At 43.3% G+C, this 18,325-nt stretch overlaps 1 protein-coding gene and 1 long non-coding RNA gene across 6 annotated transcripts in view; one reads left to right on the top strand and one right to left on the bottom strand.

The window, feature by feature from the left end:
• The first annotated feature begins 3,337 nt into the window (after positions 1–3,337).
• The window catches only part of KCNC1 (potassium voltage-gated channel subfamily C member 1), a 129,954-nt gene continuing 114,966 nt past the window's right edge, over positions 3,338–18,325 (top strand). Inside the window, exon 1 of one of the 5 annotated variants that reach the window (XM_069803714.1) lies at positions 3,338–4,609. In XM_069803714.1, coding sequence (XP_069659815.1) covers positions 4,040–4,609 — 570 coding nt within the window. In that variant the 5' untranslated portion in view covers positions 3,338–4,039. The remainder of the gene's footprint in view (positions 4,610–18,325) is intronic. The other 4 variants (XM_069803716.1, XM_069803715.1, XM_069803713.1 and 1 more) reach the window with 4 other exon arrangements.
• On the bottom strand, positions 5,664–17,302 carry LOC138689268 (uncharacterized). The gene is made up of 5 exons (XR_011328110.1): positions 16,795–17,302; positions 8,807–8,896; positions 7,897–7,982; positions 6,086–6,268; positions 5,664–5,739 (listed from the first exon to the last, which is right to left on the bottom strand). It is a non-coding gene; the product is annotated as an uncharacterized lncRNA (long non-coding RNA).

Below are 18,325 nucleotides of genomic sequence, written 5' to 3'. Positions count from 1 at the left end.
ATGAGGGACCTAAACTTTCACACATGCATTCATTTATTCATTCTTTAACTCCACTGAAGTCAATGGCGTTATATGAGTGACCAAATGCATGCTCCTGTTTCTGCAAATTACTATACTGGCTCTAAGGCAAGTCTAAAGGCATAGAGGAGACGCACAGCTATTCTGAAACCATAAAGACTGAATGTGGGTATGTCCGACTGTGGCAAATTCATTCATACGTTTGTCTCACGTACACAGGGGATTAGAGACTCTCATTATAGCCTTGGAAGTCTTTGCAGAGTGAGGGGAGATCCTTCAGCATCCCAGCACCTAAAGATGGAGGCTTCTAGTTTGAGATATCAAGGCTGCATAAGCAGTTATTCTGCAGCCAAGAGTCAAATATTTAATGAGCTTTAAATGTGTCAAATATAGACCAGAATAAAAAAATCGTTTTAATATTGCCATTTTTCAGTGGGACTAAGGGGACAGAAGTGCCACTATACAGTTTGGGATTAACCAACCTTCTGCAGAAATTTTTTGTCCGCAAATTAGGTCTTTCAAAATGATTTGGTTTGTTTTGTCTATCACAGTCCAAACAGTTCCAACTATGGAAAATTATTTTTTAAAATTAAATAAGAATTTTATATCATTATGTGGCAGGCTTAAAGCAAAACTTTGCTGATACACAGCACCTGCTGGACTGACTTAAAACATTCATATTGAGTAAATCAGCAACCACCTATCCGATGGTATCAACTATCACTAATTAAATGCAAATCGTGCTATAGTCTACAGTGCAAAGCAAAGTCTTTGTATCTTAATATGCAGTTATTTTGTGCCCCGATGCTTGTTTAATAAAGATATTATTTTCTAATACCTTCCCTCTCAAACTTCAATATAAGCTTCGAACGTGATGTTATCTTTCATTTTCCACATCAAAATAAGGTATAAACTTCACGTTCCAATTTTATTTCTAAGAAAGCTTACCATTTCAGGAGCTATCTTGATCCAGATCTCACAGCTCCTGCTTGCCCATCAATCTCTGATTTGGGGCCCTCTCACGCATCTTTTGAAATATCCAACTCTTCTGTGTCTACTTCTGTCTACCAACGCTCCTTTATCAATTACAGCTTTAGTATCTTCAAAGAAACCTCGCAGGTCACTTAAGCGTGGCCTCCCCACCAGCGTCCACGAAAACTATCTTTAAACAAGCTTCCTAGTTTTTAACATACACTTTCAGATGACTTCTAAGGTCCTGTACCACCCTCCTGCAGATGCCCAGACAAGAAGGGAAACTGAAGTGACTGAAGCTGCAAGATATCCCTTTCATCCCCACAGTCACCTTAGATCTCAACACTGAAATTCCTAAAGAAGAATCACTGATGTGGGGTAAGGTAACATGGAAGGCAGGAGCTAGTGAGCTAGGAAAGTGCCTCTGCAGTTGTGGATGTGACCAGAAGGACCCACTGGCCTAGGATTCACAGGTCCTTAAACCTCTTCCCCGGGTTCCCTGCCTTCCTCAGCCTTGTAACTCTCAGAACCTACTCTACCTTCTAATTGATCCCCAGATCTATTATTATCAAAAGTAGTGACTTACTATGATTACAAAATAATTGTCACTTGTATTACTTCTACCAACGAGTCATCATCCTCTTTTCCTTTCTTAATGCCAGGCTTGGGTTCACAGACCTGCCCTCTTCTCCCTTTGTGCCCTCTATCCGGCAATTCTGAAGGATTTTAGATAGCATTTCTGTGCTTGTGACGCTCAGGTTTCTCCCTCTGTCATCAACCTTTCTGCCTCTGTTCAATCCCAACGCTCAAGTGGCTGTCTGGCATCTCTTCCTGGAGATTTTGTCACCAGTTTATGCTAGCTGAAGAGCAGTGTTGCCTTGGTTTAGCCTCACTTTCCCTTTTCTCTCGTCACTGCCGACAGCAGTAACGTACTCCCCATTTCCACTATCTTCCTTCCCTTGTCCCACGAGTCACACACAAATAGCACCCAGCTCCTGGGCCTTCCTTCTGCCCCCACCAGCTTCAAGACTAATCTGTTATCATTTACACAGACAAATCTGCTGTTTAGGCCTCTCTAGTATATCCTACCACAACCACTGCAAAGTTCTCTTCTCTGCATCCCAAACGCACAGTGCTCCTCTGCAAGCCAAGGAAGCTGTGGATGGCCAAACACCTCCTCTCACAAACCTGACCGCACCACTTGCTCCTTGGCAGCCCTCCACTTGTTATTCACCTGCTGTTCCAGCAGACCCGAATCTCTGTCCTCCTTCAAGGCTCAGCTTAACTGTGTTCCCCCAGTCTACCTTCTTCCGTTGACCACTAGGTTGTCCCTACCACTTCTGCACTCCAGCAGCATTCTTCAACCATATCCCCTTCAATCTTGTGTTTCTCCACCTCATCCACTCATTGTGACACGACCTCCTGCGATTCATCCACAGGGGCTCAGCTTTCCAGGCTCTCTCGTAAGCCCACTCCTCCTGAGATGCTGGCAGCAAATAAACCCAAATACAGAACGTGTCCACATACCTCTGTTACTTCCCTTCCACACAACCATCTCCCCGCTGTTCTTCAAGCTCCTCGCAGGGCAGCAACTGGTCTTTTTGTAGATGTGAAGCTTCTCTTGGCATTCTTTGTGAATTAACGAGAATAAAAAAGAATAAACAGCACGAACCCAAATCGCAGCCTACTACCGACCCGGGTGTTAGGGAAAAGACAAGTGAGCAGTAGGAAAAACGGAAGACAAGATGGAGAAATGGAGCAGGTGTGTGGGACCACGTAAAGGCGTGATGCGGTTGGAAAGGCAAACCCCGGGCATCCCCGCTCATGACGTAAGACACGTACGCCCGGGGGGTCGTGAATCTTGCCCTTCGGCGACCCCGGCCCACGAAGGGCGAGACCAGCCATGACTGGCTTCGGCAGCGCTAGGGAGGGTCACTCAGAGCCGAGCGGGGGGCAGCACCGGAGACCCCAGCGCTTCCCGAAGGGGATCCTCAGCGCCGCTACCGCGCCGCTGAAGGAGCCCGGTTACTCGGGACGCGAGCGGAGGGGGAGGGCGCTCTTCCCCCCAGCCGGGGGCACCGGAGCAGGGAGCCCTGCGCCGGCAGCGGCACGGGAACACGCGGCGGGGCGGCCGAGGGACCGCGGGGGTGGGGGCGGCGGGAGCCGGGGAGGGCGCCCTCGGGGCGCGGCCGGCACTAGGACCCGGAGAGCGGCGGCGGGGCGGGAGCAGCGCGCCTGCGCGGCGCCGTCCGGCGAGCGGGCGGGCTGCACCGAGCCGCCCGGCAGCGGCGGCGGCGGCGGCGGCGGCAGCGGCAGGAGCAGCGGCAGCGGCGCGGGTCCCCGCCGCCCGCACCGGCAGCGCGCTCCACCCGGCCCGGCCCGGCCGCAGGGGCGGAGGCGGCGCGGCGGGAGGGCGGCGCGCGGCGCTGTCCGTTCAGCACCTGCGGGCGCCCCCCGCCCCGCACCGCCGGGAGGGGCGCGGGCACAGCCCCGCCGTACGCCCGCGGGGGCTGCAGCCGGCACCGGCGCTGCAGCCGGCACCGGCGCCCACCCGCGCCTCCTGCCCGGCGCCCCGCAGCCCCGCGCCCGGAGCACCTGTGGGCAGCGCCGGTGCCGCGATTTTTCTCCCCCCCCCCCCCCCCTTTTTTTTTTTTTTTTTTGGTGTCTGCTTTTGGCCACGTCCAACCAGGGAAGGGCCCTCCCCCTCCGGCACGTCCCTGCGCCCCGGCACCGCAGCGCCCGCGCTCCCGGAGCATGGTCCCCCCTGCCCCTGCCCCTCCGCCGCGGCTGCAGCTCCCAGGGCCCCCGAGCGTCTGACTCCAGACGAAGGCGGTGCAGCGCCAGGAGCCAGCGGCACCGGCTTCCCCTCGGAGCGGCCCCCGCGGAGCGGAGCGGAGCGGAGCGGAGCCGGCCGGGGCCCTTCGCCCCCGCGGGCCTGGATCGGGGCTCGGGTTAGGCACCGACTGCCGCCCAGCAGCCGTCCCCTGACGGGCTTGCTGCCTGCCGTGCTTGCTCGGATGAGTCTGCGACATGCCTAATAAGAGACGAGATGGGCCAGGGCGACGAGAGCGACCGCATTGTGATCAACGTGGGAGGGACTAGGCACCAGACTTACCGCAGCACCCTGCGCACCCTGCCCGGCACTCGGCTGGCCTGGATCGCCGAGCCCGATGCCCACAGCCACTTCGACTATGACCCCCGCACGGATGAGTTTTTCTTCGACCGGCACCCGGGCGTCTTCGCCCACATCCTGAATTACTACCGCACTGGCAAGCTGCACTGCCCCGCGGACGTGTGCGGGCCCCTGTATGAGGAGGAGCTGGCCTTCTGGGGCATCGATGAGACCGATGTGGAGCCCTGCTGTTGGATGACCTACCGGCAGCACCGCGACGCCGAAGAGGCTCTGGACAGCTTTGGTGGGGCACCCCTGGATAGCAGTGCCGAGGACGGAGACATAGATGGCACCGGAGACTCTGGTGATGGCGAAGAGGAGCTGGAGATGACAAAACGCCTAGCACTTAGTGACTCCCCAGATGGCAGGTCCGGGGGCTTCTGGAGACGGTGGCAGCCCCGCATCTGGGCACTCTTTGAGGATCCCTACTCCTCCAGATATGCAAGGGTAAGCTATGCAATCAGCACCCTCATCAAAACACTCCAACCTCCCTTCAGCCCCACTTCCTCCCAGCATCATCAGGGTTAGTTCCACCGTCAGCACAGAGCAGCCATCCATGTGTGTAGCCATACAAAAACCATGCACGGGCTATGGGGACATAACTCACGCTCTCAAGCAGGCCTCACGCGTGGGGCACGAGTGGACACCAAGGCATGAGCTCATGTACCCGTATGTGGGCTTCCAGAGACCCTTATTTTCTAACAGCCTCCTAAAAACCCACACAGCCTGGGGCAGGGTCCCCTTCACGGGCCAGGGAGATCTCCATTATACCAGGTAATTTCCCTCCATGCACAGATTTTTACAGTCAGTCATCCCCCAGTAAAGAGAGAAGCCTTGTCCAGCCGTCTTACGAGCTAACGGCTCTCTCCCCTTTATGAGATGGAGAAACGGTCACAGGAGCAGGCAGTCCCTGGGAGACGAGGGCATTTGGAGAGTTTCTCAGCTTGGACTGGGAAGGGAGTCTGTTCCTTTCTCTTTTCTCATACATACCATGTTCAAATATTTATGATCGTGCTTCTCTGAGAATGGGTAATTCAGTTCCTCACTTACCTCCTCACTCTGTCTTTTCACTTGTGGGAAATGCAAAGTATTAATCAGAGGAGAGGGTTCATTCATGTAGAAGGGACACTGTGTTTGACAGGTTTCTTCCCTGGCTACTGAAGGACAACTCCTCCCCTCCTGGTGCCTGCGGTTGTTTTGGAAAGGGAATGCACACTGGTGCAGTTCACAGCATAGCTGTGGATAAAGATGATCTTAAACAGTCACCCAACACCCAACTCCTCTAAGTAGGTACCTTTCATGCTATTACAGAGGAGGATAATTACATTAATTAGGGCCTGATTCTTCTCCTGAAGTCAAAAGTAAAGAAAACATTTACTTCAGGAGCAGCAGCAGGATTAACCCCCAAGACACCCATACTGATAAGCAGGGAAATAGATGAAGGGTAACGCCTTCACAAAGAAATTGGTTTGGATAGGTTTTACTCCTCTCTTAAACGTACCTTTGTTACAGCATAATTGCTGCCAGCCCTCGGTAGGGATGAGTGGTGCTTTGGTGTGGCAGGATGATCAGTGTTCCTGAGGTGGATCGAAGAAGTGAGATCAGATTAGGGAGCAAATTGGACAGATGGAGGAAAGAGAAGTGGAAATGCAGGGACAGGGGAGCTGGTCCTGTATGAATGGGTGGTGGAACAGCAGCTGCTGGGGACTCAGTCTGAGTAGAGATCTCCAGCAGTGGGCCACCAGGTCTGCAGACTGAATGAATGGGGAAAGCTGGAGCACAGCCTGGAGTTATATCTTGGTGCATTTCTAAAGATTCTTGTTTGCACACCCTTTGGAGATTTCCTCCCTGAACAAAGAAGTTAATATTTTAAATGAATTCCTTTAAACAGCATGGAGGATAAAGGAATAATAAAATATTTACCACGAGATGAAAGGATAATGCTGTTGAATTGCAGCTTTCAAATCCCTGATTTCTGCCAAGGGAACATGGAAACAGAGGGGGAAGGCTGGAGGGTATCCCTCAAAAGGCTTAGTTAGCTTCCTTTAATCAAGCCCAATGTTAGCAGGCATTGATTTGAATGGCAGATCTCTGGTGCCCAGGAATCTGTTGGTAAAACACATTTCAAGTCAAAGCAGTGTGCTTGTCCAAGATTTTGTGGAATGGTCCAAAAGCCAAATGGATAATGCTGTCCCAATGAAAAGGATACAAACAGAGGCTAAAGCACCTTTTTGCTTGGAAGCATTATGATATTTTAGGTCAGAGGACAAAATCTATAACCAATATTAAGAGTCTTTGTGATGTGCTAGCTGGACTTCTAGGAGGATATAAATTCCATTTTCTAATTCGCTGTGGGTATTTTCATTTAGGAAAAGGCATTTTGTAAAGTAATTTGGGTTTGTTGTTGGGTTTTGCAGTAGATGTTATGCTGTTGTTCACAATTACATGTGCATACCTGGTAGAATTCAACCCCTGATTTAACTCTAAGTTGTTCTTTCCTTAAAGGATTCTTAAACTAGAGAAATATGAATTCTGGGCAAAGTTGGAGTGTATACTGAATATTTCATGGGTTAAATATGATTCTTTAACTTGTATCTATGGAGATGTAGGCCATAAGCATTAATATTTTGCATGAAGGAAGATGGCTTTCATCATCAACACATGCACACACTGTCCATTAAGAAGACATTATAAGACACTTAACATTTTCTAATAAAAGCCATATGTTATAGTTATGGATGTAAAAAGAGATGGGAGTTTGATTTATGCCCCTGTAACCTAACACAGACATTGCAAAAAGACCTTAAATTCACAATAGCTAATTTACAGTAAAATAATTGATAGCATCATTAACAAGTGAATGGTATATTAAAGCAACCATTAGTAAAGTCAGGCAACAAATCCACTGTTACTTCACTTTTAATTGTGTACGCTACTTTCAATTAGAAACTGTATTTCAGTCATGCAAAAATTTAAATTCGCATTGCCATCTTGTCAAAAAAATACATCACAAAAATGTGTCATCCTAATTGGACCTGAGACTTGTACTAATGGTGGTTATTATGCACATGTTTGGTGTTTATGTATGGCACCAAAATGTATGTCAAAATAACATCTTAATATAAGCATCAGTTTACATAACCATTATACTTTTACACTTGGGCAAGTAAAAGGAATACAGTATATGAATGTTAAGATTAAATGAAAACCTGCATATCTGAATAAAGCAAGATTTCTCTGGACTAAATCTCTGATTTACACTAAATGAATGTTGAGGAACTGTCTATGGAAAGCTCAGCATTTACTCAGATCTAGCCATTCTTGGAGCATTTTGGTAGACACTGCTTACAAATACAAGTATATTTGACTGTTTTGCTTCACCAGGACCTAACTCATACTAAATTACATGTATTGTCATTGTAGATGGCCAGGGGAGACTCAAGAGCATTTGTATATGTCAGGCAAAATCAGATAACTCTGCAAATTTTGCCTATTTCTAAACTTACTTTGATAAAGCATAAGCTCCCAGTCACCAGTCATTTGTCTTTAGGTGAAACATAGTCAACAGTTTCTTGTTAAAATAATAGTGGCTGAGTTTAAATTCTAGTTTTCTAAACACTAATTTCTTAAATAAGGTAATTCTTTCTAAAAAGATTAAATACTTTAAAAAATTGCATCATCTTCTAAAAGAAAAGGTAGCTTGTTTCAAATCACAGACTGCCTTAGACACCTACCTTAATAAGATAAATGGGTGTTGTACTTCTCCATAATTTAAAGAATCCACATTTGGATAACAGAGGCAAAGTCTGGTACCTGGAGTCTGAACAGAGTAACAAATAAGGTGATGGAAAAGACCAGACTTACAGAGATACTGTATGCATATGCAGACAGACAGGCATCCAGGTAGATTTTCAAAAGTATCTGATCAGGCAGCTAAATATCACTGCATGTCAATAGATATTGTGCACCTAAATCGGTGAGGTGTTTCTTTGAACCTTATTAGAACTGTCTTTTTTGCGTGGTCAGGCAACTTTGTAAATTTATTTTTCAAAAGTAGATGCAAGGGGGGAAATAGACTCAAAGTCACACAGAAAGCTACACAGATAAGCTAAAGCAGCATATCCGAGAGTTACATTGTAATAGAGTTCCTGCCTTCTGCACTCTTTAGACTTCACAGGCCCCTCAGTACACAAATGCGTGAAAAATATTTTCTTAGCATCCTCTCTCCTTTATATTTATGTCTGGTCATGCTGTTCTTACACTAGCGAAGCTCCCACTGACTTTCTGGGGAGTTTGGCCTGCAGGTATCGAACATCTTTGCCCCCTTCCTTCTCCCCCCCCCGCCCCCAGCAGGATAAGCTTGTGTTTGTGTTAATTCACAGGCGTTAGGTTAGTCAGTGCTTGGGAACCAGGAGCTTTCAGCTGAGATTCTGCGCTAGTGCTTCCATTCAAATTGGATGGTTAAGCTTCATTAATGAACCCTCAGAGAAGCTTTTGTAGTCCTCTCAAATAAACATTTCTACTGTTTTTAAATAAAAGCTTGTTGGGGTCCTATGGAAAGTCCTCAACAGCTTGACTTGCCATCCTGGCATATGCTATACAGCTCTGATCTGGAAGAGGAAAGGCTTATGGCAAAACTCTCACCCGTTCCTCATGTTGTCCCTTCACATCCTGCAGAAGGATCTGCTTTCCTCAGTGGGTGATTTTTGAAGGACAAGTTTCTGACACTGGACACTGAGGAGACAGGAAAAAGGATAGTGGGGAAGAGATGAGGAAAAAGGTATTCCCCGGGGATTTCTTCCAGCTTTCTTTTGTACATTCCAGAGCATTTCAGCCTTGCTGTGTTCATTTAAACTGATTTTTCTCTATATAAACTACCTCCCTTAGGTACAAGAAGGCTTACGGGATCCTAGTTCCTGAATAACCATACTGTCTTGAGGCTTAGAGGCTGGGGTAATTTCTGCTCATCCTTTACCCTGGCCCAGTACAGCTAAGCTCAGGAACTGGGGAAAGTATCAGGGAGTGGGAAAAGATACTCATCACCCTTTCACAAGGGGAGCTTATTCTGCAGCCATCTGATGTGGGACACACTTTGCACAGGAGTGCTCCACAGACAGTGCTCCAGAGGCTCCCGCCGAGCACGAGCAGATAGGGAGAGAAAGGAGGAGAGCCACACCACACTCTTTCCCCCACCCACAGGCACCCCTCTCCCCCGGGAGAGCTTTCATCAAAGGGGCCCTGATGGAGCTGCTCTCCTGCCTTGGGCCTTTCTGCAAGGTCTCCCCTGCAGAGGCATATCTAATCCTGCACTGAAGCTGGCTGCAGTAATTCTCACCATATACTTTGACAATTAACGAGACAGCCTAATTTTAACTGCACGCTGCATTACAGCTCTGGAAAAATGAGAATCTTTCCCCATTAAATGAAGTTTCCCCTGCACTTGTAGTATAATGGAATTACAGATAGACATCTATTAACTACCATTCTATCATTCATTATTAATATAGTTCCTAAAATCCCATTTTATTCCTATTTTCGCCCACCAAGGGACATGTTACTGCCAATCCTTACATAACCCATTAGTAAGCATGGTATAGTCTTCTCTGCATCCTGTCCAAAGAAGCCTTTGCAATGCCAGTTAGAAAGTGTTCACCGCTCACACCAAGTCCCACGTTCAGTCCCTATGAAATTAGCCAAGGTGGGAGCAGGCACAGTCACAAATAACTCCTGGGAATTGTCCCTCTGACTTCAGAAGTAATAAATTTTAAAACCACCATCACCAAAAAAAAAAAATCATAGCAGCCATGCAGAATCATGACTCCCTTGGTTTGAGTTGTTCAGAAACACATAGGAAGATACGATGTCTGCCCAGAACATCTTACAATCTCTTTGAAATCACAACCTCACAAGGAGATGAGAGGGATGATGTTATCTACCTGACAAATCTATGGCTGGCTAGTACAGACTTAGCAGTTTTAATTCAAGGAGGGTTTTTTTTTTAATCCATTTGCCTATTTCCAATTTTATTTCTATTATTCTAAAACCTTAAAAAAGAACAGCATCTGTTGCCATTTTAAATTTTTTTTAATCTTACTTAATTTTAATGTTTCTAGGTTACAAAATTTACTCGATTTAGCCAAGGCTGTGATTGTATGGATCATACCATCATATGCATACACATATATATGCCTTCCTCTCACTGCCACCTCCTACGATGCTGAGTGGGATTTCCATATGAGGAAGGACTTCAAAATTAAACCATCCCAAAATATATCTGAAAATGTAACTGTGGTGCCACTGAAATCAATATGAATCTAGTGACTGGTTTCAGTACAGTATTTGGTCCCTTCTCTCTTTAATCCATCCCTATGTGCCTTCAGTTATTTTCTTTGCCCTTCTCCTGACATTTGCTATTTTGGTCTTGGTTAGGAAAAAAAAAGGTAACAAAATACTGGTATTCTCTGTTGGTATACCATGAGACAAAGGATAAAAAGGTCTGTGGATGAATTATAGTATTTCTATTTTAGAACTGCTCACAAAAATGTGATATATTAGACTATGTCTAGGAAAACTATTTTTCCATCTTGTTTTTCCTTCTGCTGTGCAGTCAAGTATTCAACGGCAGTCATCTTTCTTATTTGTAAAAATACGTGACTGATCTGTGTATATTTATGGTAGTACTTTGGTAAAGTTGATACATATTGCCTTTCTTTTAACATAAGGAGAGATGTTAGCAAATCAGCAACAGAGGGCCTAGCCTTACTGTTACTGAAATTCAGTGCCAAAATTACCACTGACTTCAAGGATAGAAATGAATTTTCCTGCAGTATGGTTCAGGATAACAAATTAATTGCAGTGTACTGCTTTTTAATAGATACATTCCGTATTTCCATTCCAAAGCACTGAAGCGCAATAGATCTTAGCAATTTATTAGGAGCATACATATTCAAATATATATTTTTATAATAATTTAAAGACATGGCCATCTTTAGCATATTGCATCAAAACATAGGAGCTCTAATACTGACAAAGCTCTTCATGATCTGGCACTTTTTATTGCAAAAGACTATAGAATACATCCCCATTCAAACCACATGACTCCAATTAACATTCAACCAAATCATATCCAAGCACTGTATCTCATAAGAAAAAGGGCAAGCAGGGGTATTCAGATTGAAAAATTGGGCCCTAATTGATAATCAAGTGCATAATTCTTTCTCATGCAAATACAGATGGCAAAACTGAGTTTCCATTTTGTATAGGCTTGATTTTATGAAAATTCAGTGCATTCTTGGGGGATAAGACTAATAGAACAGCCATTTTGAGATCTTTGCATTTGTATTACAATTAGCTTCTCAGTTACTATATACTGAATTTGATCTGAGGAAAGAACAGTATTAGAAGGCTGACTTGGCTTTCTCTACTGAATATTGCATTACATAAATATGTGATTCACTCCAAATGGTACACAGGAGTGTTAGGATCAGATGAAATCAGAGAAATCTATGAATCTATGGAGAACCACCTCCTCCCTCTAGAATATAAACCAAATGCTGTCATTTCTAGAATAATTTTTACATCTTTCTCCTGTGCTCAGTAAGGACCCAGATTTTGCTATCTTCACTCCTACTCTTGTAGTGATAGCTTACTCCAGGAATACCCCCGTTTCCTTCGGGCTGAGAACAAGGTACTACCCAACACGGTTAAAGGTGAAAGGACCAGGTCCTAATTGATTTTCACTTCTTTCAGATATAATTTAGAAGATATAATGGGGGCTCTTATAAATCATGCTATAAAAATTATGAATAAATCTCAGTCCAAGGCTTTTTGCAGTGATTGCTTATGATGTAAGACCCTTTAATGACAGTAAGTTAAAATTGCATTGTAATGGCCCTTTGTAAATGCAATAAATCTCCGATTTCAGTGCACTGCAGACAGCCGGCGAAGTGTGTGCTGCACATGAGCTACCAACACAGGCACACACTGCCGGCACACACTTACGTAATTATGTTGATACTTCAGTAGCAGCAGTAAATCTTAGCCCTGCTAGACTTACTTTGAGAAAATGTTCAGTCAAGACCATTGTGGTGTTGTAACCGCATGAAATGGTTTAAAATATCCTACTGGCTTTTAACTTGAAAACCTGGGAAAGAATGTCCGTTTTAAAAAGCAGTAAGATGGATCATTGTTGTGGTTTAACCCCAGCCAGCAACTAAGCACCACGCAGCCGCTCACTCACTCCCCTACCCAGTGGGATGGGGGAGAAAATCGGGAAAAGAAGTAAAACCCGTGGGTTGAGATAAGAACGGTTTAATAGGACAGAAAAGAAGAAACTAATAATGATAATACTGATAAAATGACAACAGTAATAATAAAAGGATTGGAATGTACAAATGATGCACAGTGCAATTGCTCACCACCCGCCGATCGACACCCAGTTAGTCCCTGAGCTGCAATCCCCTGCCCCCACTCCCCCCAGTTTCTATACTGGATGTGGCGTCACACGGTATGGAATACCCCGTTGGCCAGTTTGGGTCAGGTGCCCTGGCTGTGTCCTGTGCCAACTTCTTGTGCCCCTCCAGCTTTCTCGCTGGCTGGGCATGAGAAGCTGAAAAATCCTTGACTTTAGTCTAAACACTACTGAGCAACAACTGCAAACATCAGTGTTATCAACATTCTTCTCATACTGAACTCAAAACATAGCACTGTACCAGCTACTAGGAAGACAATTAATCCTATCCCAGCTGAAACCAGGACAATCATTTGGTTTTAAATAACAAAGGCAAAACCTATCCCTACTGAGTCTTATGATTTCCCAGAGACAAATACAAATTAAAATAGGTATTTTGGTCTGCACAACCAAACCACATCCATCTTCCTTCCTGAATTTCCTGGATCATCTACTCAGCATTCACAAAAAAAATTAAAAATATGCACAGAAATACACCAACAGGGTAATAGCTTCCTGTTTCAGCTGCAGCAGAATCCCTATTCCTGTCCACCTCTGCCCTCCAAAAAACACATTTAAAACATTACCTGCATTTCCCTATTCAAATACAGAAAGATCTGGTCAGTTCAGGTTGCTTATTATTTGACATGCATCAGAAATTCAGTTGAAGATTTCACTTTGAAAATTCATTCCAATAACCCTGTTCTATTTTTTTGTTTGGATTCTTGCAGTCTTCATTACACTGGATCAATTGACAGGTATAGATGGTGGAGGCCAGTTTTGTGATTTATCCAGTTATTAATTAAATGAAAACCTTCAGTCAGAATGCTTCTAATTTGATAACAGATTTCCAAAAAAATGAATAGAGAGAAACCCCTAAAAATGCTGAGCACCTACAACCTCCAGCGCAAGGGAAGTCATGTCTTATGGCAGAAAAGGACATGGGCAAAGAGTTTAGAGACCATCAGTAAAATCCCACCCCACCTCATAGGGCCACTGCCACCGCTACCACTGATTTTAGTGAGATCCAGCCAGAGACCCATGCAGACCTATTTCAGGCAAAATTTTTCAGGACAAGGACAATTGTGTAATTGCCACAACACTCGATGCAAAAGGGCTTGCCTTCACAGCACTCTCTGATCTCTACTCTAAAAACAAGACAACATGACATCAGCCACATTGTGCTATTCCCGTTTCTTTTTTTAGCATGGTTCTTCCCATTGCCTCTAGTGTAGAATTTTACAAGAAATCTAGTGACAGTACATCTTAGCACTTCTTGGGAATGTGTCCCGCATAATGCAGAACTGATTTTAACTCAGGCTTTTTCAGTAAAGCACTTGTAAGGACAAACCAAGAACAACCTAACCATGCTATGATAGCCCAACCAATACCAGACTGAGTCAATTGCTGGGTGGTGGTGTTTAGTTTTCTTTTTTGGGGGTGGTAGCAGATCATTTTAGATCTGAATTTTGCTTAAGCAATATTGAAATTTAGTGTTCAGCTGATAGGAGTTCAGTGTTTATCCTACCAAGAAGTCCCAAATGTGCTAGCGATTTTATTAGAAGACCTAATGTAAATTTCAAAACTGTATAGATTACTTGAAATGTTAGTTATGTCTAAGCAGCAGGAAATCAATAGTGCAAAAGTGCATTCACTGTTTTAAAGAAAACATCTTTTGGAGAACTTGCTCCGCTAAGAAAAGCGGCTCAGTTTACCTTGTGTCAGCAACATGGACTAAAGGCAAATGAAAAGTTTGAAATTCAATAGCAATTCTATAGCATCTTCAACTCCAAACCACAAATTTATCTTCACATATGTACTACCATCAGCTACAGCAACTCCTAAAACTGCACATTTATGGTCCTCAAAGGATGTCTTGGCTAGGACAGCTGGGTAAGCCTTTGTTCTTATTGGGTGATCTTTAACATTCATTCTGAACAGTCCACACATGTCTAGAGAAATATACACAGACCTACATGGTGTGAATTTACTAGAAAGCAAAAAAAAAAAAAAACCAAAACCCCAACCCCCAAACCCCCCAAACCTGAGACTTGGACAGATGATTGCAAGCAATTGAATTAATGCAGCTTATCAAGTGAGCATTTGTTAGCAGATCTGACTAAAGTCATTATTTGTGCGCCCTACTTGCTTGCATATGTTAGCTCTGAAGAATCCTCTCAGGGGTTTCAGCTAGCATCTACAGCATGCCAGTAGTACGAAGGCAAGCCATATTTGTATAGCTTAGCAAATGAACATTTGCAATGGCACAAGCACACAAACAACACATTATATTAGGTCATTAAGCCACATCATTTGGGTATGCTTCAGCCATTCTCATTTTCTATGAATTTTACTGTGTGTGGAATCATACAAGACATTTAATCTTAGCGTGTCATTTTCAAAATAGAAAAACAACTTTTCTCAGGTTACTTGCTTTGCATTTTTTCGTCCCTCCCTTATTATGTGTTTATTGCAGTAACAAGCACGATAGGGTTATCATCTCTGTTGATGCCTCTAATTGCTATTACCGTAAAAACAGCAACTTAACAATAAGCATCTCTGGGAAGAATTTACACTACACTCAGATGTAGTGTTTCCCAAACCAACCTGGACCAGAGCAGAAGATCACCCAAACCCATGATTCTTCAAAAGGTGCAGTATGCGTATGAGTTGTGCCAACCACTGCAGAGACAGCAGGGCTGGGCACCCACCATCTCTCCATCACTCCCGCGTCATGAAAATCTAGCAGTCAGTTCCCACATCTTCATTTCTGAGGCCAGACTCATGAAAGTATGTAGCCATGTGAGTTCAAACTTATAATTTCCAAAACACTAACCACACAGATGTAATTTTTTTAAAAGCATATTAAAATTTCTCAGTGCCTACAGAATAGTTTCTCTGCCCAGAACTGCTTTAGTATTGTGGGCAATGGTCTTATATCAAAGCCTTGTTAATGCCCGTAATTTTTCTTTACTAACAGGCACCATCCTTTAAACGTACCTGCTGAATACACACTAAATATAAGCTGTTTTCAAAAAGATGCTCAAATGAAATCAGGAGATATTAGTAGTGTGAAACAGTTCCCCAGATGTAATAATTCAGTGGCTACAGTCTTTTGCTTAGAATGTGAAATTTCAGGTTTAATACCTTCCTCCAACTGCAGGATTTCAAATTTTCATCTGTCTCTGCTCAAGAGACTTCCCAACTTCAGACAGCTGCATAATCCAGGCAGTTAGTGAAGTTGATGCAGTTTGTATGGTGTGAGGATCTCGCAAACCAATACATTGGGTATGTGGGAAAGCAGCATTTTCCAATAATGTGGAACGAAGAAGCTGTTCCTGTGTGGTAATTCTGGGCTACTGAATTCAGCAAGATTAATAGCAAAAACCAGATATGTGTAGTGACATTATCAGAGACAGCGTAACTTTAGCATGTGACAACGCTATTTTTTTTATTTTCAGTCACTCACTAGTTCGAAGCCAGTTCTTATTAGAAATAACTGTATGTTGTCATCATGCAGTTGACTCCAGGATGAGCCATGTGCAATGATTTAGTGATCTCTGTGCAGCCCCTATAGAGAAGGAACGTACAAAACGCACAAAAAAGTATGAGATGGTACACAGAAGTAGACAATACACAGAAGTAGGGAGAACTTCTTCACCCCAGGGTCTGAGCAGTTCTGCCATGCTGAAAAGTGAGCTCCCAAGTCAGCGTAAGGATATATCACATGATTTGTTTTGAAAAGACCTACATTTCCCAGGGCTATCAATCTGTCACCTTTCAGTCATGCCATGTAAATACAAGCATTCTTAAAATCTGTGAAGGCTGCCTTTTCATCAATATTTTAACATAAACATTCTTTTAATTTAAATGGAAATTGATCACTTACATTTTATTACCTTTTAATACAAGTGCATTATCACCATTAAAGGAAAGTGATCCCAATTAAACTATTGCCAGGATAAATTTAACTTGGAAAAGCACTAGAACAAGTCTTTGCAAGATTAGGGCCTTTTACAGCACATATGCTTTAGCTCTGGTATTAACAACCAACACAGAAGGGATCAATAAACATTCTAGCTACTACATTCGCTGCCTTCATGATGCACATAACACTAGTACAAAATCTTACTGGAAACTGTGACAGGTATATTGTTAAATATCCTTCTCTACTGTAATTTACCTTATATAGAAGTCTTGCCAGGGGCTCTAATGAAGCAGAGGCAGTTGTGCAGTTTTACCATCTGTTATCAACTCCTGCTATAGCAGAAAAACAATTGTATTAGAATTTAGAAATTACAAACATTGAAAAAAAAATTTTCTTTCATTGTTTAAATAGCTTTGCTGTGCAGTCTAAAGAACAAAATGTTTGGACAATAAATAAAACATTTTAAAAACTGATTTAATTAAAAAACAAGATCTAGCAAAAGAACAGTGATAGAGTTGTTCTACATAACCACAGCACAACAAAGAGGTATAAATAAGCAATCATGTTATATTCCACAGCCTTCAGATTTAGATTTTAATTCAGGGTAACACATCCTATTTTTATATTCTGTAGAAGAAGAAAAAAAAAAATCAACAAAAAACCCCTTTTAAATAATTGAAAATTTTAAAAAGGCTACATCTATGCTATCTAATATAGGACCATAGGACCAAATTGTAGAGTACTTAGGAACTGAATCCTCCTATTCCTCTTTCCATCCTAAGTAAGGACCTGCAGGGTAAAAACTCCGAAGAACACTACAGTGTAGCTTCACTTATGTGCAATGGACTAAAAATGAATACTTAATATTTATATGAATCATTGTCAGTGTCAAGTAAGATGAAGCTTTTAAAAATAGAACCAAATCAGGGAATGAGTTTTAAGACTCAGTGGGTAAATGCCTCTTTACGTACGGTATTATTTATAGATATTTTTCTAATCTGTTCTGTCATCTTGTCTCTTAAATTATTAGAAAGGAAGCAAGGAAGAACTATGGCAAATGTAGATGAAAGAGAAATCTTACTGGGAACTGTGGCAGGAATACGAGCAAAAGCTAGGAAGTCTGGAGCTGTGTTCCTAGGCCTCTTATTCTCTGTACGTTCTACATGAAAACGATTCCAGCCTATTTTGTAATTAAATATGTACATTTTTTAAACAACTCTCTTGCAACAAGAGGAGTGGCCTTTTCAAGACTCTGTTTGGCTTCCAAAAGAGCCACTACCACACCTGAAAACATGCTGAAAACAAGCTAATCACAAGGAGGTTGCAGACATTGGGCTAGTTCTTGTGTCAGTGGTCTTGCTAAGCCTTGGACATCCTGCAGTAGCAAAAATCCCCTTTAGATATAAACGTTGATCTGACAGAGGAAGTCACAACAGGAATTTCAGCATCAGATCCTGATTTTCATAGCTCCCTTTGAAGTCAATGACAGCTGCAGACAGTCTCTTCAAGTTGATCCCCAAAGGTTCTCAGCTAGGTATTGAAAAATTTTTAACATGTCAGTTGTGATAGCTTTGTGTGTCTATTTATCATCATCAGATAAGGAGACTGCCAGTACTAATATCTCCTTGCATCATGAAGGTTCTGAGAGTCTTAACCATTTATGAAAATACTTTTAAAAACTTCTACAAAAAGGACAAGTTATAAACAAAATATTATTAGCATTTTAAACAAGTATTCAATATTGAAGTGCAAAATACTCAAGACTATTAAGATGAAAGTCACCTCG

The sequence above is a fragment of the Haliaeetus albicilla genome, chromosome 16, assembly GCF_947461875.1.
Source record: "Haliaeetus albicilla chromosome 16, bHalAlb1.1, whole genome shotgun sequence".
Taxonomy (NCBI): domain Eukaryota; kingdom Metazoa; phylum Chordata; class Aves; order Accipitriformes; family Accipitridae; genus Haliaeetus; species Haliaeetus albicilla.
The sequence above is the reverse complement of the archived record's forward strand: the minus strand, read 5'-3'. Positions and strand labels throughout refer to the sequence as shown.